At 38.3% G+C, this 16822-nt stretch overlaps 1 protein-coding gene across 1 annotated transcript; it reads right to left on the bottom strand.

The window, feature by feature from the left end:
- Positions 1-15979: 15979 nt before the first annotated feature.
- On the bottom strand, positions 15980-16584 carry LOC308609703 (sex-determining region Y protein-like; the record flags this gene model as incomplete). Its single annotated transcript, XM_081223422.1, is given in 2 exon segments — positions 15980-16197; positions 16200-16584. Coding segments are annotated over 2 exon segments (603 nt in total).
- Positions 16585-16822: the final 238 nt, after the last annotated feature.

Here is a 16822-nt window from a genome sequence, read left to right as displayed (position 1 = left end):
AGACCTAGTCCAGTAATAGCACATTGCGTGGTCTATCAGCAAAATCTTTGCTAGGAATGAGGCTTCCTATCACTGTGGAACAATATGGTCATGAAATGCCTCTCAAAGCATGGCTGTATTTATGACCATGAGGGACCCCTGTCAGCTAAAAACTGGCACTTGCCATCTACCTCTACAAGGATTAAATCATGTGCTCTGCAGCTGTTGACCTTCGCCACCCCCTGAAAGGAGTTCAGGGTGGAGAGCTGAAATGAGGTCCTCTGTGCTCTGGGAAAAACAGGCAGAACTGGTCTTCAGATAGTTAGATATTTTCAGGAGATGATTTAATAAGCCCAATTCTTGTATCTCCTCGTATCTGGAAAAACACTAAAATCATTCATGGTGACAACTGTTCCTCATGACTAGAAGAAGCCTTCTGTAAAAAACAAAAACAAAAACCAATGTGCTTGATTGCATGTACTCCCCTTACCCCAAAATCACATATATACTGACCTTCCCCCCTGTCTCTTTGTAGCAGTTTCTCAGAACTATCTGAAATGCTGTCTCCCAAGCCAGAGTCCTCATTTTGCCCCCAATAAAACTTGACTCACAACTCTCATGTTCTGTACTTTTATTAAGTTGACAATATTATTGGGATTATTATTATTATTACCAGTTAGTTCGTTACTAGTGCTGACCTCCTTTCTAAGTACTTTGTTATGCTTATTCATTCAATCCTATACACTGTTAAGAAAATTGAAATGGAAATAATCTTGTTCAGGCTTTGCAGACAATACTAGGCTTCTGACCAATGTGTGATATTGCCTGGACTACATGCTTGCTCATAAGCCCCCAAAGCAAGTCTGGCAGCACTTAAGATAAAGAAAGGGAGTGTGTCTTGGAATTTCTTGAGCCCTGAGAACCTGACCAGTTCCCCAGGGTCTGGAAAATATTGTGACTCACAAGGTAAAGCAAACAGCATTCTTGAAGAGACCCAGAGCTGCATATTTGCACATAAACTGACGATATCAGTTTATAAGCCTGGTATTATAAGCGGGACTTCCCTAAACTGCACTTTGAAATCTCACCCATGGAGTGAATGCGCTGCTTGGGACCTTTCCCAGTTGGGACTCCAGATTGCTGTTTCTGGGACTTACCAGCACTGTTCGAGTCTGGATGTAGATGTCAGCCCAATTTGGTGATGTAAATGCTTTAACTTCTCTCTCTCATTTGTATTTCTTTCTTTTTTTTTGATGATTTCTTATTAAAATTGAGCTAAAACTGTTCATTTGTGTGATGACTGGTGTTTTTTGTTAACAAATCCTTTGAGGCTAAAACGAAAGTAAAACTTTTGGCGAAACACACCCTTCACATATTTACTCTTCACAGCCTCCCAGAAAGCTAGGTTATGCTGTTCTTGTTATTTTATTATTACTACTGCTAATCACTCCTTAGTAATGTCTGCTTCTGTACTTTATACACAAGTGGTTTATATACACTTACTATTTGGATCCTTATATACCTTCACATTTTTAATCTTTTCAGCATCCCAAATAAGCTTTGTTGTTTTTGTTGCATTTTTAATATTATTAATAATTATTATTACTAGGAAGTTCTTTCCTAATATCAACCACTCTTCTAAATACATTATATACACTTACTCATTGAATCTTTATATGCCTTAACATAGTTAGTCTTTGTAGTGTAGTCTGATGTCAGGGAGCCTGATTCCTCCAGTTCCATTTTTCTTTCTCAAGATTGCTTTGGGAATTTGGGGTTCTAGTGGATAAAGAAGATGTGGCCCACATATACAATGGAATATTGCTCAGCCATAAAAAGAAACAAAACTGATTTATTTGTAGTGAAGTGGATGGACATAGAAACTGTCATACAGAGTGAAGTAAGTCAGAAAGGGAAAAACAAATACCATATGCTAACACATATATATGAAATTAAAGAAGAAAGAAAAGGTTCTGATGAAACTAGGGGCTGGACAGGAATAAAGACGCAGATATAGAGAATGGACTTGAGGACACGGGAAGTGGGGAAGAGTAACCTGAGACAAAGGGAAAGGGTGGCATGGACATATATACACGACCAAATGTAAAACAGATAGGTAGTGAGAAGCAGCCGCATGGCACAGGGAGATCAGCTCGGTGCTTTGTGACCACCTAGAAGGGTGGGATAAGGAGTGTGGGAGGGAGATGCAAGAGGGAGGGGATATGGGGATATCTGTATATATATATAGCTGATTCACTTTGTTATACAGCAGACAGTAACCCACCATTGTAAAGCAATTGTACTCCAATAGAGATGTTTAAAAAATAAAAAACATAGATAGTCTTAACAGTCTTAGTCATCCTAGTGAGGTAGGGTTTTTTTTGTTATTTTATAATTATTTGTATTATTATTACTCATTTGTTCCTTACTAATGCTGACCACTGTTCTAAGTAATTTATTTACATTTACACACTGAATCCTTACGCACCTGAACTTACTTAGTCTTCATAGCATCCAAGTGAGGTAGCTTTTTCTGTTGTTATTGTTTTATTTTTATTAGTAATAATAATAACTTATTAACATATTGAGTCTTCCTAACAACCTACTGAGGTCTATGTTTTTTGCCATTGTTTTTCTTTTCTTCTTTTTTAACATCTTTGTTGGAGTATAGTTGCTTTAAAATGTTGTGTTAGTTTCTGCTGTTTAACAAAGTGAATCAGCTATATATATACATATATCCCCATATCCCCTCCATCTTGTGTCTCCCTCCCACCCTCCCTATCCCACCCCTCTAGGTGGTCACAAAGCACCGAGCTGTTCTCCCCGTGTGATGTAGCATGTCCTCAAGTCCATTATCAACATCTGTGTCTTTATTTCTGTCTTGCCCCTAGGTTCATCAGAAACTTTTCTTTTTAAGATTCCATATATACGTGTTAGCATATGGTAATTGTTTTTCTCTTTCTGACTTACCTCACTCTGTATGACAGACTATAGCTCTATCCACCTCACTACAAATAACTCAATTTCATTTCATTTTATGGCTGAGTAATATTCCATTGTATATAAGTGTATATATCCATTCCTCTGTTCATGAAAACTTAGGTTTCTTCCATGTTCTGGCTATTATAAATAGTGCTGTGATGAACATTGTGGTACATGACTCTTTTTGAATTATGGATTTCTCAGGGTATATGCCCAGTAGTGAGATTGCTGTGTCATATGTAGTTCTATATTTAGTTTTTTAAGGAACCTCCATACTGTTCTCCATAGTGGCTGTATCAATTTACATTCCCACCAACAGTGCAAGAGTGTTCCCTTTTCTCCACACCCTCTCCAGCATTTATTGTTCCTAGATTTTTTGGCCATTCTGACTGGTGTGAGGTGATACCATTGCAGTTTTGATTTGCATTTCTCTAATGATTAGTGATGTTAAACATTCATTCATGTGTTTGTTGGCAATCTGTATATCTTCTTTGGAGTAATGTCTATTTAGCTCTTCTGCCCATTTTTGGATGATTGCTTGTTTTCTGATATTGAGCTGCATGAGCTGCTTGTATATTTTGGAGATTAATCTTCTGTCAGTTGCTTCATTTGCAAATATTTTCTCCCATTCTGAAGGTTGTCTTTTTGTGTTGTTTAGGGTTTCCTTTGCTGTGCAAAAGCTTCTAAGTTTCATTAGGAGCCATTTGTTTATTTTTGTTTTTACTTCCATTTCTCAAGGAGGTGTATCAAAAAGGACCTTGCTGTGATTTATGTCAAAGGGTGTTCTTCCTATGTTTTTCGCTATGAGTTGTATAGTGTCTGACCTTACATTTAAGTCTTTGTTCCATTTTAAGTTTATTTTTCTGTATGGTGTTAGAAAGTGTTCTAATTTCATTATTTTACACACAGCTGTCCCATTTTCCCAGCACCACTTACTGAAGATGCTCTCTTTTCTCCAATGTATATTCTTGCCTCCTTTATCAAAGATAAGGTGACCATATGTGTGTGCGTTTATCTCCTGGCTTTCTATCCTGTTCCATTGATCTATATTTCTGTTTTTGTGCCAGTACCATAATGTCTGGATTACTGTAGCTTTGTAGGATTGTCTGAAATAAGGGAGCCTGATTCCTCCAGGTCTGTTTTCCTTTCTCAAGATTGCTTTGGCTATTCAAGGTCTTTTGTGTTTCCATACAAATTGTGGATTTTACTGTTATACTTCTGTGAAAAATGTCATTGGTAGTTTGAGAGGGATTTCACTGAATCTGTAGGTTGCTTTGGGAAGTATAGTCATTTTCACAATGTTGATTCTTCCAATCCAAGAACATGGTATATCTCTCCATCTGTTTGTATCATCTTTAATTTCTTTTATCAGTATCTTATAGTTTTCTGCATACAGGTCACTTTCCTCCTTAGGTAGGTTTATTCCTATGTATTTTAATCTTTTCATTGTGATGGTAAGTATGAGTGTTTCCTTAATTTCTCTTTCATATTTTTCATCATTAGTGTATAGGAATGCAAGAGATTTCTGTGCATTGATTTTGTATCCTGCTATGTTACCAAATTCATTGATTAGTTCTAGTAGTTTTCTCGTAGCATCTTTAGGATAGTCTATGAATAGTATCATGTTAACTGCAAACAGTGACAGCTTTATTCCTTCGTTTCTGATTTGGATTCCTTTTATTTCTTTTTCTCCTCTGATTGCTGTGGTTAAAACTTCCAAAACTATGTTGAATAATAGCGGTGAAATGGACAACCTTGTCTTGTTCCTGATCTTGGTGGAAAATGTTTCAGTTTTTCACCATTGAGGATGATGTTGGCTGTGGGTTTGTCATATATGGCCTTTATTATGGTGAGGTAAGTTCCTTCTATGCCTACCTTCTAGAGAGTTTTTAATCATAAATGGGTGTTTAATTTTGTTGAAATCTTTTTCTGCATCTCTGGAGATTATATTGTTTTCATCCTTCCGTTTGTTAATATGGTGTATCAAAATGATTGATTTCCATATATTGAAGAATCCTGGCATTGCTGAAATCAACCCCACTTGAACATGGTGTATGGTCCCTTTAATGTGCTATTGGAGTCTGTTTGCTAGTATTTTGTTGAGGATTTTTGCCTCTGTGTTCATCAGTGATATTGGTCTGCAGTTTTCCTTTTTTTGTGACATCTTTGTCTGGTTTTGGTATCAGAGTGATGGTGGCCTCGTAGAATTAGTTTGGGAGCATTCCTCTCTCTGCTATAGTTTGGAAGAGTTTGAGAAGGATAAGTGTTAGCTCTTCTCTGAATGTTTGATAGTTTGAGAAGGATAAGTGTTAACTCTTCTCTGAATGTTTGAGAGAATTCCCCTGTGAAACCATCTGGTCCTGAGCTTATTTTTATTTATTTACTTTTTTTTTGCAGTACGCGGACCTCTCACTCTTGTGGCCTCTCCCTTTGCGGAGCACAGGCTCCAGACATGCAGGCTCAGCAGCCATGGCTCACGGGCCTAGCCCCTCCACGTCATGTGGGATCTTCCCAGACCAGGGCACGAGCCCGTGTCCCCTGCATCATCAGGCGGACTCTCAACCACTGCGCCACCAGGGAAGCCCTGGTCCTGGGCTTTTGTTTGTTGGAAGATTTCTAATCACAGTTTCAATTTCAGTGCTTGTGATTGGTCTGTTTACATTTTATATATCTTCCTGGTTCAGTCTTGGAAGGTTGAGCTTTTCAAAGAATTTGTCCATTTCTTCCAGGTTTTCCATTTTATTGGCATATAGTTGTTTGTAGTAATCCCTCATGATTCTTCGTATTTCTGAAGTTTCACTTGTTACTTCTCCTTTTTCATTTCTAATTCTGTTGATTTGGGTCTTCTCCCCTTTTTTTTCTTGATGAGTCTGACTAGTGGTTTATCAAATTTTTTATCTTCTCGAAGAACCAGCTCTTAGTTTTATTGACTTTTGCTATTGCTTCCTTCATTTCTTTTTCATTGATTTCTGATATGAAGTTTATGATTTCTTTCCTTCTGCTAACTTCGTTTTTTTCCCCCGCCCCTTCTTTCTCTAATTGCTTTAGGTGTAAGATTAGGTTGTTTATTTGAGATGTCTCTTGTTTCTTGAGGTAGGATTGTATTGCTATACACTTCCCTCTTAGAACTGCTTTTGCTGCATCCCAGAGGTTTTGCATCATCGTGTTTTTATTGTCATTTGTTTCTAGGTATTTTTTGATTTCCTCTTTGATTTCTTCAGTGATCTCTTGCTTATTCAGTCGCACACTATTTAGCCTCCATGTGTTTGTATTTTTTACAGTTTTTGTCCTGTAATTGATATCTAGTCTCATAGTGTTGTGGTTGGAAAAAATACCTGATGCGAGTTCAATTTTCTTAAATTTACCAAGGCTTGATTTGTGACCCGGGATATAACCTCTCCTGGAGAATGTTCCATGAGCACTTGAGAAAAAAGTGTATTCTGGTGTTTGGGGATGGAATGTCCTATAAATATCTATTAAGTCTGCCTTGTTTAATGTGTCATTTCAAGCTTGTGTTTCCTTATTTATTTCCATTTTGGATGATCTGTCCATTGGTGAAGCTGGGGTTTTAAAGTACTCTACTATTATTGTTTTACTGTCTATTTTCTCTTTTATGGCTGTTAGCATTTGCCTTATGTATTGAGGTGCTCCTATGTTGGGTGAATAAATATTTACAATTGTCATATCTTCTTCTTGGTTTGATCCCTCGATCATTATGTAGTGTCCTGCTTTGTCTCTTATAATAGTCCTTATTGTAAAGCCTATTTTGTCTGGTATGAGAATTGCAACTGCAGCTTTCTTTTGATTTCCATTTGCATGGAATATCTTTTTTCATCCCTGCACTTTCAGTCTATATGTGTCCCTAGGTCTGAAGTGGGTATCTTGTAAACAGCATATATATGGGTCTTTTTTTTTTTTTTTTTTTCTTTTGTATCCCTTCAGCTAGTCTATGTCTTTTGGTTGGACCATTTAACCCATTTACCTTTAAGGTAATTATCGATATGTATGTTCTTATTACCATTTTCTTAATTGTTTTGGGGTTTCTTTTGTTGGTCTTTTCCTTCACTTGTGTTTCCTGCCTAGAGAAGTTCCTTGAGCATTTGTTGTAAAGCTGGTTTGGTGGTGCTGAATTCTCTTAAATTTTGCTTGTTGGTAAAGGTTTTAATTTCTCTGTTGAATCTGAATGATATCCTTGCTGGGTAGAGTAATCTTGGTTGCAGGTTTTTGCTTTGCATCACTTTAAATATGTCCTGCCACTCCCTTCTGGCTTGCCAAGTCTCTGCTGAAACTTTCTGATCAGCTCTTACCCTCATGGGGTTTCCCTTGTATGCTATCTCTTGCTTTTCCCTTGCTGCTTTTCCTATTTTTAGTTTGTGTTTAATTTTTGGTAGTCTGATTAATTTGTGTCTTGGCATGTTTCTCCTTGGGTTTATCCTGTAAGGGACTCTCTGCCTTTCCTGGACTTTATTGACTATTTCCTTTCCCATGTTAGGGAAGTTTTCAACTATAATCTCTTCAAATATTTTCTCAGACCCTTTATCTTTCTCTTCTTCTTCTGGGACCCTTATAATTCAAATGTTGATGCATTTAACATTGTCCCAGAGTTCTCTGAAACTGTCCTCAATTCTTTTCATTCCTTTCTCTTTATTCTGCTCTGTGGTAGTTATCTCCACTGTTTTATGTTCTGGGTCACTTAACTGTTCTTCTGCCTCAGTGATTCTGCTATTGATTCCTTCTAGAGGAGTTTAAATTTTATTTATTGTGTTGTTCATCATTATTTGTTTGCTCTTTAGATCTTTTGGCTCCTTGTTAAAAGTTTCCTGTATTTTCTCCATCTCTTTCCAAAATATTGGATCATCTTTACTATCATTACTCTGAATTCTTTTTCAGGTAGACTGCCTATTTCCTCTTCATTTGTTTGGTCTGGTGGCTTTTTACCTTGCTCCTTCATCTGCTGTGTATTTCTCTGTCGTCCCATTTTTCTTAACTTACTGAGTTTGGGGTCTCCTTTTCGCAGGCTGCAAGTTCATTGTTCCCATTGTTTCTGGTGTCTATCCCTGTGGGTAAGCTTGGTTCAGTGGCTTGTGTAGGCTTTTTGGTGGAGGGGACTGGTGCCTGTGTTCAGGTGGGTGGTGCTGGATCTTGTCTTTCTTGTGGGCAGGGCTGTATCCTGTGCTGTGTTTTAGGGTGTCTGTGAACTTAGTATGATTTTAGGCCACCTCTCTGTTAATGACTGGAGTTGTGTTCCTGTCTTGCTAGTTGTTTGTCATAGGGCATCCATCACTGGAGCTGGTTGGCCATTGGGTGGAGCTGGGTCTTAGCTTTGAGATGGAGATCTGTGGGAGAGCTCTTGCCAATTGATATTATTTAGGGCTGGGAAGTCTCTGGTGGTCCAAAGTCCTGAACTCAGCTCTCCCACCTTGGAGGCTCAGGTCTGACACCTGGCCAGAGTCCCAAGACCCTGTCAGCCACATGGCTCAGAGGAAAAGTGGGAATAAAGGAAAGAAAAAAAATGATAATAAATAAATAAATAAATAATAATTAAAATAATTAAAATATAAAATATTATTAAAATTAAAAAGTAATTAAAAGAAGAAGAAGAGAGCAACCAAACCAAAACCAAATTCACCAATGATAACAAGCACTAAAATCTATACTAAGTTAAACATAAAAATCAGAAACAAGTCAGTCGCAGACAGCAAACCCCAAGTCTACTGTTGCTCCTAAAGTCCACCGCCTCAAGTTGGGATGATTTTTTGTCTCTTCAGATATTCCACAGATGCAGGGTACCTCAAGTTGATTGTGGGGATTTAGTCCACTGTTATTGAGGCTGCCTGGAGAAATTTCCCTTTCTCTTCTTTGTTCTCACGGCTCCTGGGGTTCAGCTTTGGTTTTGGCCCCACTACTGTGTGTAGGTTGCCCTCACTCAGGCTTCTGGTCCTATCCACAAAGGATAGGGTTAAACAGTGACTGAGTAGGGGGCTCTGGCTCACTCAGGCTGGGGGAAGGGTGGGATAGAGTAGACATAATTGGAATGCGGGACGAGCCTGCGGCAGTGGAGGTTGCGGTGTCTTTGCACCAGCCTGAGGCACGCCGTGTGTCCTCCCGGGGAAGTTGCCCCTGGATCACTGGACCCTGGCAGTGGTGGGCTGCACAGGCTCCCGGGAGAGGAGGTGTGGATAGTGACCTGTACTAACACACAGGCTTCTTGGTGGCTGCAGCAGCAGCCTTAGTGTCTCATGCCCGTCTCTGGGGTCCGTGCTGATAGCCTCAGCACGCACCCATCTCTGGAGCTGGTTTAGGCAGTGCTCTACCTTCTGTGGGCAGACAGGGAAGGAATCCCCTCTCCTCGCACCCCTTGAAACAATGGTCTCTTGGCCCTTAGGGCTGGACTCTTAGTTCCAGACTTTTTCCCAGACTCCCTCATGGCTAGCTGTGATGCACTAACTCCCTTCAGGCTTTGTTCACGCAGCCAACCCCAGTCCTCTGCCTGGGATCTGACCTCCAAAGCCCGAGCCTCAGCTCCCAGCCATCATCCACCCCGGTGGGTGAGCAGACAAGACTCTCAGGCTGGTGAGTGCTGGTCGGCACCGATCCTCTGTGCCAGAATCTCTCCACTTTGCCCTCTGCAACCCTGTTGCTGTATTCTCCTCCGAGGTTCCAAAGCATCCCCCATCTCCGCCAGTGAAGGGCTTCCTAGTGTGTGCGAACTTTTCCTCCCTCACAGCTCCCTCCCCGTGGTGTAGGTCCCATCCCTATTCTTTTGTCTCTGTTTTTCCTGTTTTCTTTTGCCCTACCCAAGTACATAGGGAGTTTCTTGCCTTTTGGGAAGTCTGAGGTCTTCTGCCAGCGTTCAGTAGGTGTTCTGTAGGAGTTGTTCCCCGTGTAGATGTAGTTCTGATGTATTTGTGGGGAGGAAGGTGATCTCCACATCTCACTCCTCCACCATCTTGGAGGTCCACCTCCATGGTCTTTCTTATAAATATCAATATTAATACTTAGTTCTCGTAAATGCCGACCTTGTCCTAGGTACTTTATATAATTTACCGTTTGAACCCTTGTACACGTTAAATTATTTAGTCTTTACACTATCCCAGAGAGGTAGGTTTTTCTTTTGTTTTTGTTGTTGTCATTTTATTATAATTAATACTAGCTTGTTTTTTGGTAATGCCAACCTCCATCTAATTACTTTATATACACTTTCTCATTAAATCCTCAAATACCTTAACTTATTTAGCCTCTGGAGCATCCCAGTGATGTAGTTTTTTCTTCTTTTTGTTATTATTATTATACCATTTTCATTAAAATTATTACCAGTTAGTCCTTTAGTAAACCTGAACTCCGACTTGATATGCTATAAACATTTAATCATTGAATTTACACCTTAACTTATTTAGACTTTACAGTATCCCAGTGATGTAGGTTTTCTTTGTTTTTATTTATCACTATTATTGTTATTATTACGAGTTATTTTTAATAATGTCGAACTCTATTCTGCGTACTTTATGTAAATTTACTCATTGAATTTAGGTATTTTAATTTATTTAGTCTTCACGGCCTAGGGGTGAGGTAGTTTTCTTTTTGTTTTTTCATATTATTAATCGTAATCATTATTATCAGTTAGTTCCTTAGTAAGGTAGACCACTTCTATGTATGTTACATGCACTTACTCATTGAGCCCTTATCCACGTAAACTTTTTAATCTTCAAAGTATCCCAGTGAGGTAGGATTTGTTGTTCTTATTTTATTATTTTTACTGGGGAATTCTTTACTAATGCTGATCTCTATTCTAAGTATTTAGTATACATTTTTTCATTGACTCCTATACACTTTAAAATATTTTGTTTTCACAGATTCCAGTTAGGAAGGTTTTGCTATTGTTCTTCTTTCTTCTTATTAATAATTATAAGTATTATTACCAGTTAGTTCTTTACTGATGCCAACCTTTGTTCTAAGTACTTATATAGATGGATTCATTCAATCACTCTTATACACCTTAGCTTATTTACTCTTCACAGCATCCCACTGAAGTAGAGTTTGTTGTTTTTGTTATTTCATTATTTTTGATTTATTATTTTCACTACCAGTTGGTTTTTACTAGTGCTGACCTCTGTTGAAAGTGCTGTGCATGCATACATTTACTCATTGAGCCCTATACACCTTATTTAGTTGTCACAGATCTCATGCAGTAGGTTTTATTGTTATTGCTATTTTATTGTTATCAATAATAATTTGATATTATTCTTTATAGTTAGTTCTTTATTATTTTCATATATTTACAGTTTGAATCCTATAAACCTTAACTTATTTAGTCTTTACAGTATACCAGTGAGGTAGGTTTTGATGTTGTTATTTTATTATTATTAATATATATAAGTTAGTTCTTTATAAAATTAACATCTGTTCTGGTACATTATAAATACTTATGCATTCATTTCTATATGCATTAATTTAGTTAGTTTTTTAAAGATTAATGCTTGTCTTTACTTTGATACATTTATCAAATTCTATAATCCTTGAATTCTATAGTCTTTAATCTTTACAAAACACCATTGAGGCATGTTTTGTTGTTACAGTTATTGTTGTTGTTGTCGTTATTACCACTTTGTTCTTTACTAATGCCAGCCTCTGTTGTAAGCCCTTTGGGTACATTTACCTATTGAATCCTATACACCTTAACTAATTTAGTCTCCACAGCATCCCAGATAGGTAGGTTTTGGTTTTGGTTATATTATTATTATTGTTTACTATTACTAGTTAGTTCTTTACTAATGCTGACCTCTTTTCTAAGTAGTTTGATATATTAACTCATTCAGTGTGTTTTGTTGTTTTTGTTGTTGTTGTTTTTGAGGTATGTGGGCCTCTCACTGTTGTGGTCTCTCCCGTTGCAGAGCACAGGCTCCGGATGCACAAGCTCAGCGGCCATGGCTCACGGGCCTAGCCACTCCACGGCATGTGGGATCTTTCCGGACCGGGGCACGAACCCGTGTCCCCTGCGTCGGCAGGCAGAACCCCAACCAATGCGCCACCAGGGAAGCCCCTCATTCAGTCTTACACACTTTAACATATTCATTGAGTGAGGTAGGTATTATGTTATTTGTATTTTTATTATTAATAGTCCCTATTATTATTACTTGTTTGTCTTTTACTAATGCCATCCTCTTTTCTAAATTCTTTAGATACATTTATTCATTCAGTCCCTATATGCCTTAACTTCCTAAATCTTTCATAGTATCCCAATGATATATTTTGGTTCATTTTCATTATGTATTATTATTTTTGTTGTTGTTACTAGTTAGTGTTTTATTAATGCCAAGCTCTGTTCTAAGTACTTCAACACACTTATTCATTGACTCCTCTACACACTCACTTAGACTTCACAGCATCCATGTAGTAGGTTTTCTTTGTTTATCATCATCATGATTTCATTACTACTTAGCTTTTGCTAATCTTGACCTCTCTTCTTACTACTCTATATACATTTATGCATTGAATCCTACTCATCTTAATTTCTTTAGTGTTCACAGCATACCATTGAAGTACATTTTGTTGTTGTTGTAATCTTAGTACTATTATTATTATTACTATTGCTATTGTTATTATTGTTTAGTTCCCTACCAGTGCTGACCTCTGTTCTTAGTACATTGTTTACCTTTACTCATCGAACCCTGTACACCTGAATTTATTTAATCTTCACAGCATCCCAGTGGTGTCATTGTTTTTTAACTATTACTACTAGCTAGTTCTTTAAAAATCTGAGCCTCTAGCTTTAGTACATTATATATATTTCACCTTTGAATCATATATACTTTAATGTATTTATTTTTCCCAGCATCCCACTGAAGTAGGTTTGGTTGGGTTTTTTTGTTATTATTAAATTTTGCAAGTGTTACTAATTACTTCATTACTAATGCCATCCTCTGTTCTAAGTACTTTGTATATTTACTCCTTGAATCTTATATACCTTTACTTATTTAGTCTCATAGCATCCCAGTAAGGAGGTTTTGTTGTTGTTATCATTATTATTATCATTATCACTGTCATCGTCACCATTACTATTAATAGTACTTTAATAATGTCAACCCCTGAGTATGTTAAATATATTTACTCATTACATCTTTATGCCCCTTAGTTTCTCCAGTCTTCACAGCACCTCAGTGAAGTAGGAGTTTTTTGTTCTTTTTATTTTTGGTTATTATTTTTACTATTTAGTTCTTTGCCAATGCCGACATCTGTTCTAAGTACTTAAAATATATTTACTCCTTGAAACCTATACACCTTTAAGTAACTTAGTCCTCTCTGTATCCCACTGAGGTAGGTTGTCACTGTTGTTTTCTTATTATTACTATCATTAGTTGTTACTTTGTTACCAGTGCTGACCTCTGTTCTAAGAACTATGTGTATTGTCACTTCCAGCATACTATATACCTTCACTTATTTAGTCTTCATAGTATCTCAGTGGGTGTGTTTTGTTCTTGTTATTTTGTTATTATTATTATCATTACCAACTGGTTTTTTAATAATCTTTAGTTTTGTTTTTAATACTTTATATACTTTTACTCATTGAATCAGCATATACCTTCACTTATAGAGTCTTCCCTACAGCCCAGTGGGGTTGGCTTTGTTTTTGTTGTTGTTCTTTTATTTTTGTTTATTATTCTTATTATTCCCATTAATTTTTATTATTACTGCTATTTAAAGGTGAAGAAACTGAGGGCCAGACATGTAAAGGAAAGAGTTCAATGTCAGATCTGGTAAATGGCAAAGAAAGGAGTCAGATCCAGGTTGCATCTGGAGGCCATGCTATTACTTCATACCGTTAAATATTTTTTAAATGTTGGCATTTTAAAATATGACAAATATTCATTATAAATATAAGAATACTCGGGCTTCCCTGGTGGCGCAGTGGTTGAGAGTCCGCCTGCCGATGCAGGGGACGCAGGTTCGTGCCCCGGTCTGGGAAGATCCCACATGCCGCGGAGCGGCTGGGCCCCTGAGCCATGGCTGCTGAGCCTGCGCGTCCGGAGCCTGTGCTCTGCAACGGGAGAGGCCACAACAGTGAGAGGCCCGCGAACCGCATAAAAAAACAAAACAAAACAAAAACAACAACAACAAAAGAATACTTCTTATCAATACTTGCTAAAACAAACAAACACTTGCAAAAAATAAGCAAAAGCATCCGTATATTTCCTAGGTATATTCTCGGAAGAAATTCATGTAAATATTCTCTCATGGACATGTATACAAATGTACAAAGGATGTCACTAATTGTAATGACTAAAACCAGAAGTGTCCATTCGCATGTCCATAAAAAACAAAATAAATAAAATGAAATATACACAGTAATTTCTAAAACAAACCAACTGAATGTCACCGACACTATATTAAACAAAAGAAACTAGGCATAATATTTTATATTTTAATTTATTTGAAGTTCAAGAAAGGGAAAAAATAACCTATTTTGATGAAGGTCAGAGTGGAGGTTATTTCTGAACACGTGGAAAGAGAGGTGTTAAACCTAAAACACAAATACATATAAATGTAAAAATGTATGTAAAATATTTTAAAATGCAAGGTAGTTTAGGCAGTTGTTTGAAAGGTTATTACAACGTACAGTTCTCATTTGGGCTGCATGAATCTCCGATTAAGAAATACTGTTTCTGGAACAAATCAGTCTTTGAAGATAACTCCCCTTTTACCCTGAACTTTCTTTCAAAAACCTCACATTTCATTCTAATAAGTACTATTTTCATGTTTTGAGTTTTATTATTTGAGGTATTTTTTAAAGGTTTGGAATATATGTATTGGAAAGTTGACTTTGATATATATCATACAGTGTGATACATATTGACCATCGGCTTATTTTTATTCCAAAAAGTGATGCTTTTCTTTGCAAACTGCCAGGTTTTCTACCTTAGCCTGTATGCAAATTTTATAATGCCTTTGACTTGTATTTTCACTGACATCTCATCAGGTTCACCAGACGGGGGCTCCCTCCTCCCATCGCCCACCTCACCGCCATAATCTGAATGGTTTGATACCTCTCTCTCTCCCCCTCTTTCTCCCCCCTCTCCTTCCCTCTCTCTCTCTCCCTCCTTCCCTCGCTCTCTCTCTCTCTCTTCCTTGCAGGAACGTAATAGTTAAGCGGCAATAGAAACAAGTACCTTGCCATTGTTAAAAGAAAATTTTCGGAAAAGCGGCGAAACCGTGAGCCCCATAGGAGCTAATTACAGATTTCTTTTTACCCGATAGACTTTATAATCGGTTCAAAATAGAGGTCGAAGCGTGCAGAGTTTGTGTGGACTGAAGGAATTGAGCTGCAAATGGCAGCAAAACTGGTTTTTCCACAACGGGAAGAGGACCCAATATAAACTGTCAAAGGAGATAGAATGTACATATGTATTCACTAACTATGTGCAGTTTACGACCTGCAAAGTAGCTGAAAAGACCAAGCAACAGACCGTCTACAGGGGAGTGGTTTAGGAGTTAGGAAGATTTCCATCGAAGTGCGACATTTTTTCCCTATACCATAAATCCGTGAGTGTTTCTCGAAGCACTATAGTTTTGAGTTACAGTATTTAAAATAAAGAGTGAGAATTCTATTGTCTATGCTGACGATCACCGGACTACTAATATATACGAATACCTATCTAATGGCCAATCTCGGGAACAACTAAAATTAGATATAAAAATATTTCCACTAATAGGAAAAACAGATGGCCTTTGAACTCAAGCAGTTTCAGTGTTGTTAAGATACTTTCTTAATAGTTAGTATTCTTTCGAGCAGTCATAAACAAAGGTTCAGTCATATTGTAATGTCCTAATTCTTTATATGTTAAACATGTTTATGTGGCTTATTTTGAAATTAAGTCACAGGTGAAGTAATAGTAAAATTGAGATGAATAGGGCCTTTGATAGCGAGAGTAAGGAAATCAGCATCGAAAATAAACGTGAGAAAGTTCGGGCTCTGAACTATAGTAAAAGGGGACGTCCGCAGGTCTGCGTAGCCTGTGTTACCCTATTGTGGCGCAGGCTTGTCCAGCTGCTGCGATGCTCCTGGGGCAGGAGTGAGCTGCTTATGTTCGTGGGCTGTGAGTGGCTTAACCGGCTTTCCATTCGTGAACGTGTGGCCTTGGCACAACCGTCCTTGTATGTGAAGGGGTACAACGTCTCCTCTATGTGCATTCGGCTGCACCGTACTGAAGAGTCTGCGGGAAGCGATTTCTGTGGCCTCTTGGCCTTCCGACGAGGTCGATATTTATAGCCCGGGTATTTGTCTCGGTGCATGGCTCGTAGTCTCTGTGCCTCCTCGAAGAATGGCTGCTTTTCGGCTTCTGTAAGCATTTTCCAGTCGTATCCCAGGCGCTTACTGATCTCTGAGTTTCGCATTTGGGGATTCTCTAGAGCCACCTTTCGCCTTTGATCACGAGACCACACAATGAAGGCGTTCATGGGTCGCTTGACGCGGTCCTGGCCGCTCTCTCTACCATTTCCTCCAGTTTCGCACCGATCATTTGAGCTACCGTTGTCCGTCCACAGTAGGGAAGGGGCTTTCCCAAAGTCGCGGGTATTTCGTTGCTGTACCGCTGGGCTGTAATCCTCACCGTTCACAATTCTGAACATGGCAGAAGCGTATGATTGCACCGTTTAAAAAGGGTGAGGAAGCAAAATTCGAAGGTGTAAGCGTTACGAAAATTATCTTGCTATTCAAGGGTTATTTCTACGAGGGACTGACTGACTATAGCTTTTGCAGTGAAATATGTACTTCTCCGCCCCCAACACCTCCCCTCAATACCGCCCCCGGCCCTCAGCCAAAGCCCGCCCAACCAACCTACTTACTCTCAAGGGAAACTACTTAGTA

This window comes from Mesoplodon bidens (genome assembly GCF_964165515.1).
Source record: "Mesoplodon bidens genome assembly, chromosome: Y".
Taxonomy (NCBI): domain Eukaryota; kingdom Metazoa; phylum Chordata; class Mammalia; order Artiodactyla; family Ziphiidae; genus Mesoplodon; species Mesoplodon bidens.
This window is presented reverse-complemented; position numbering and strand designations above follow the sequence as displayed.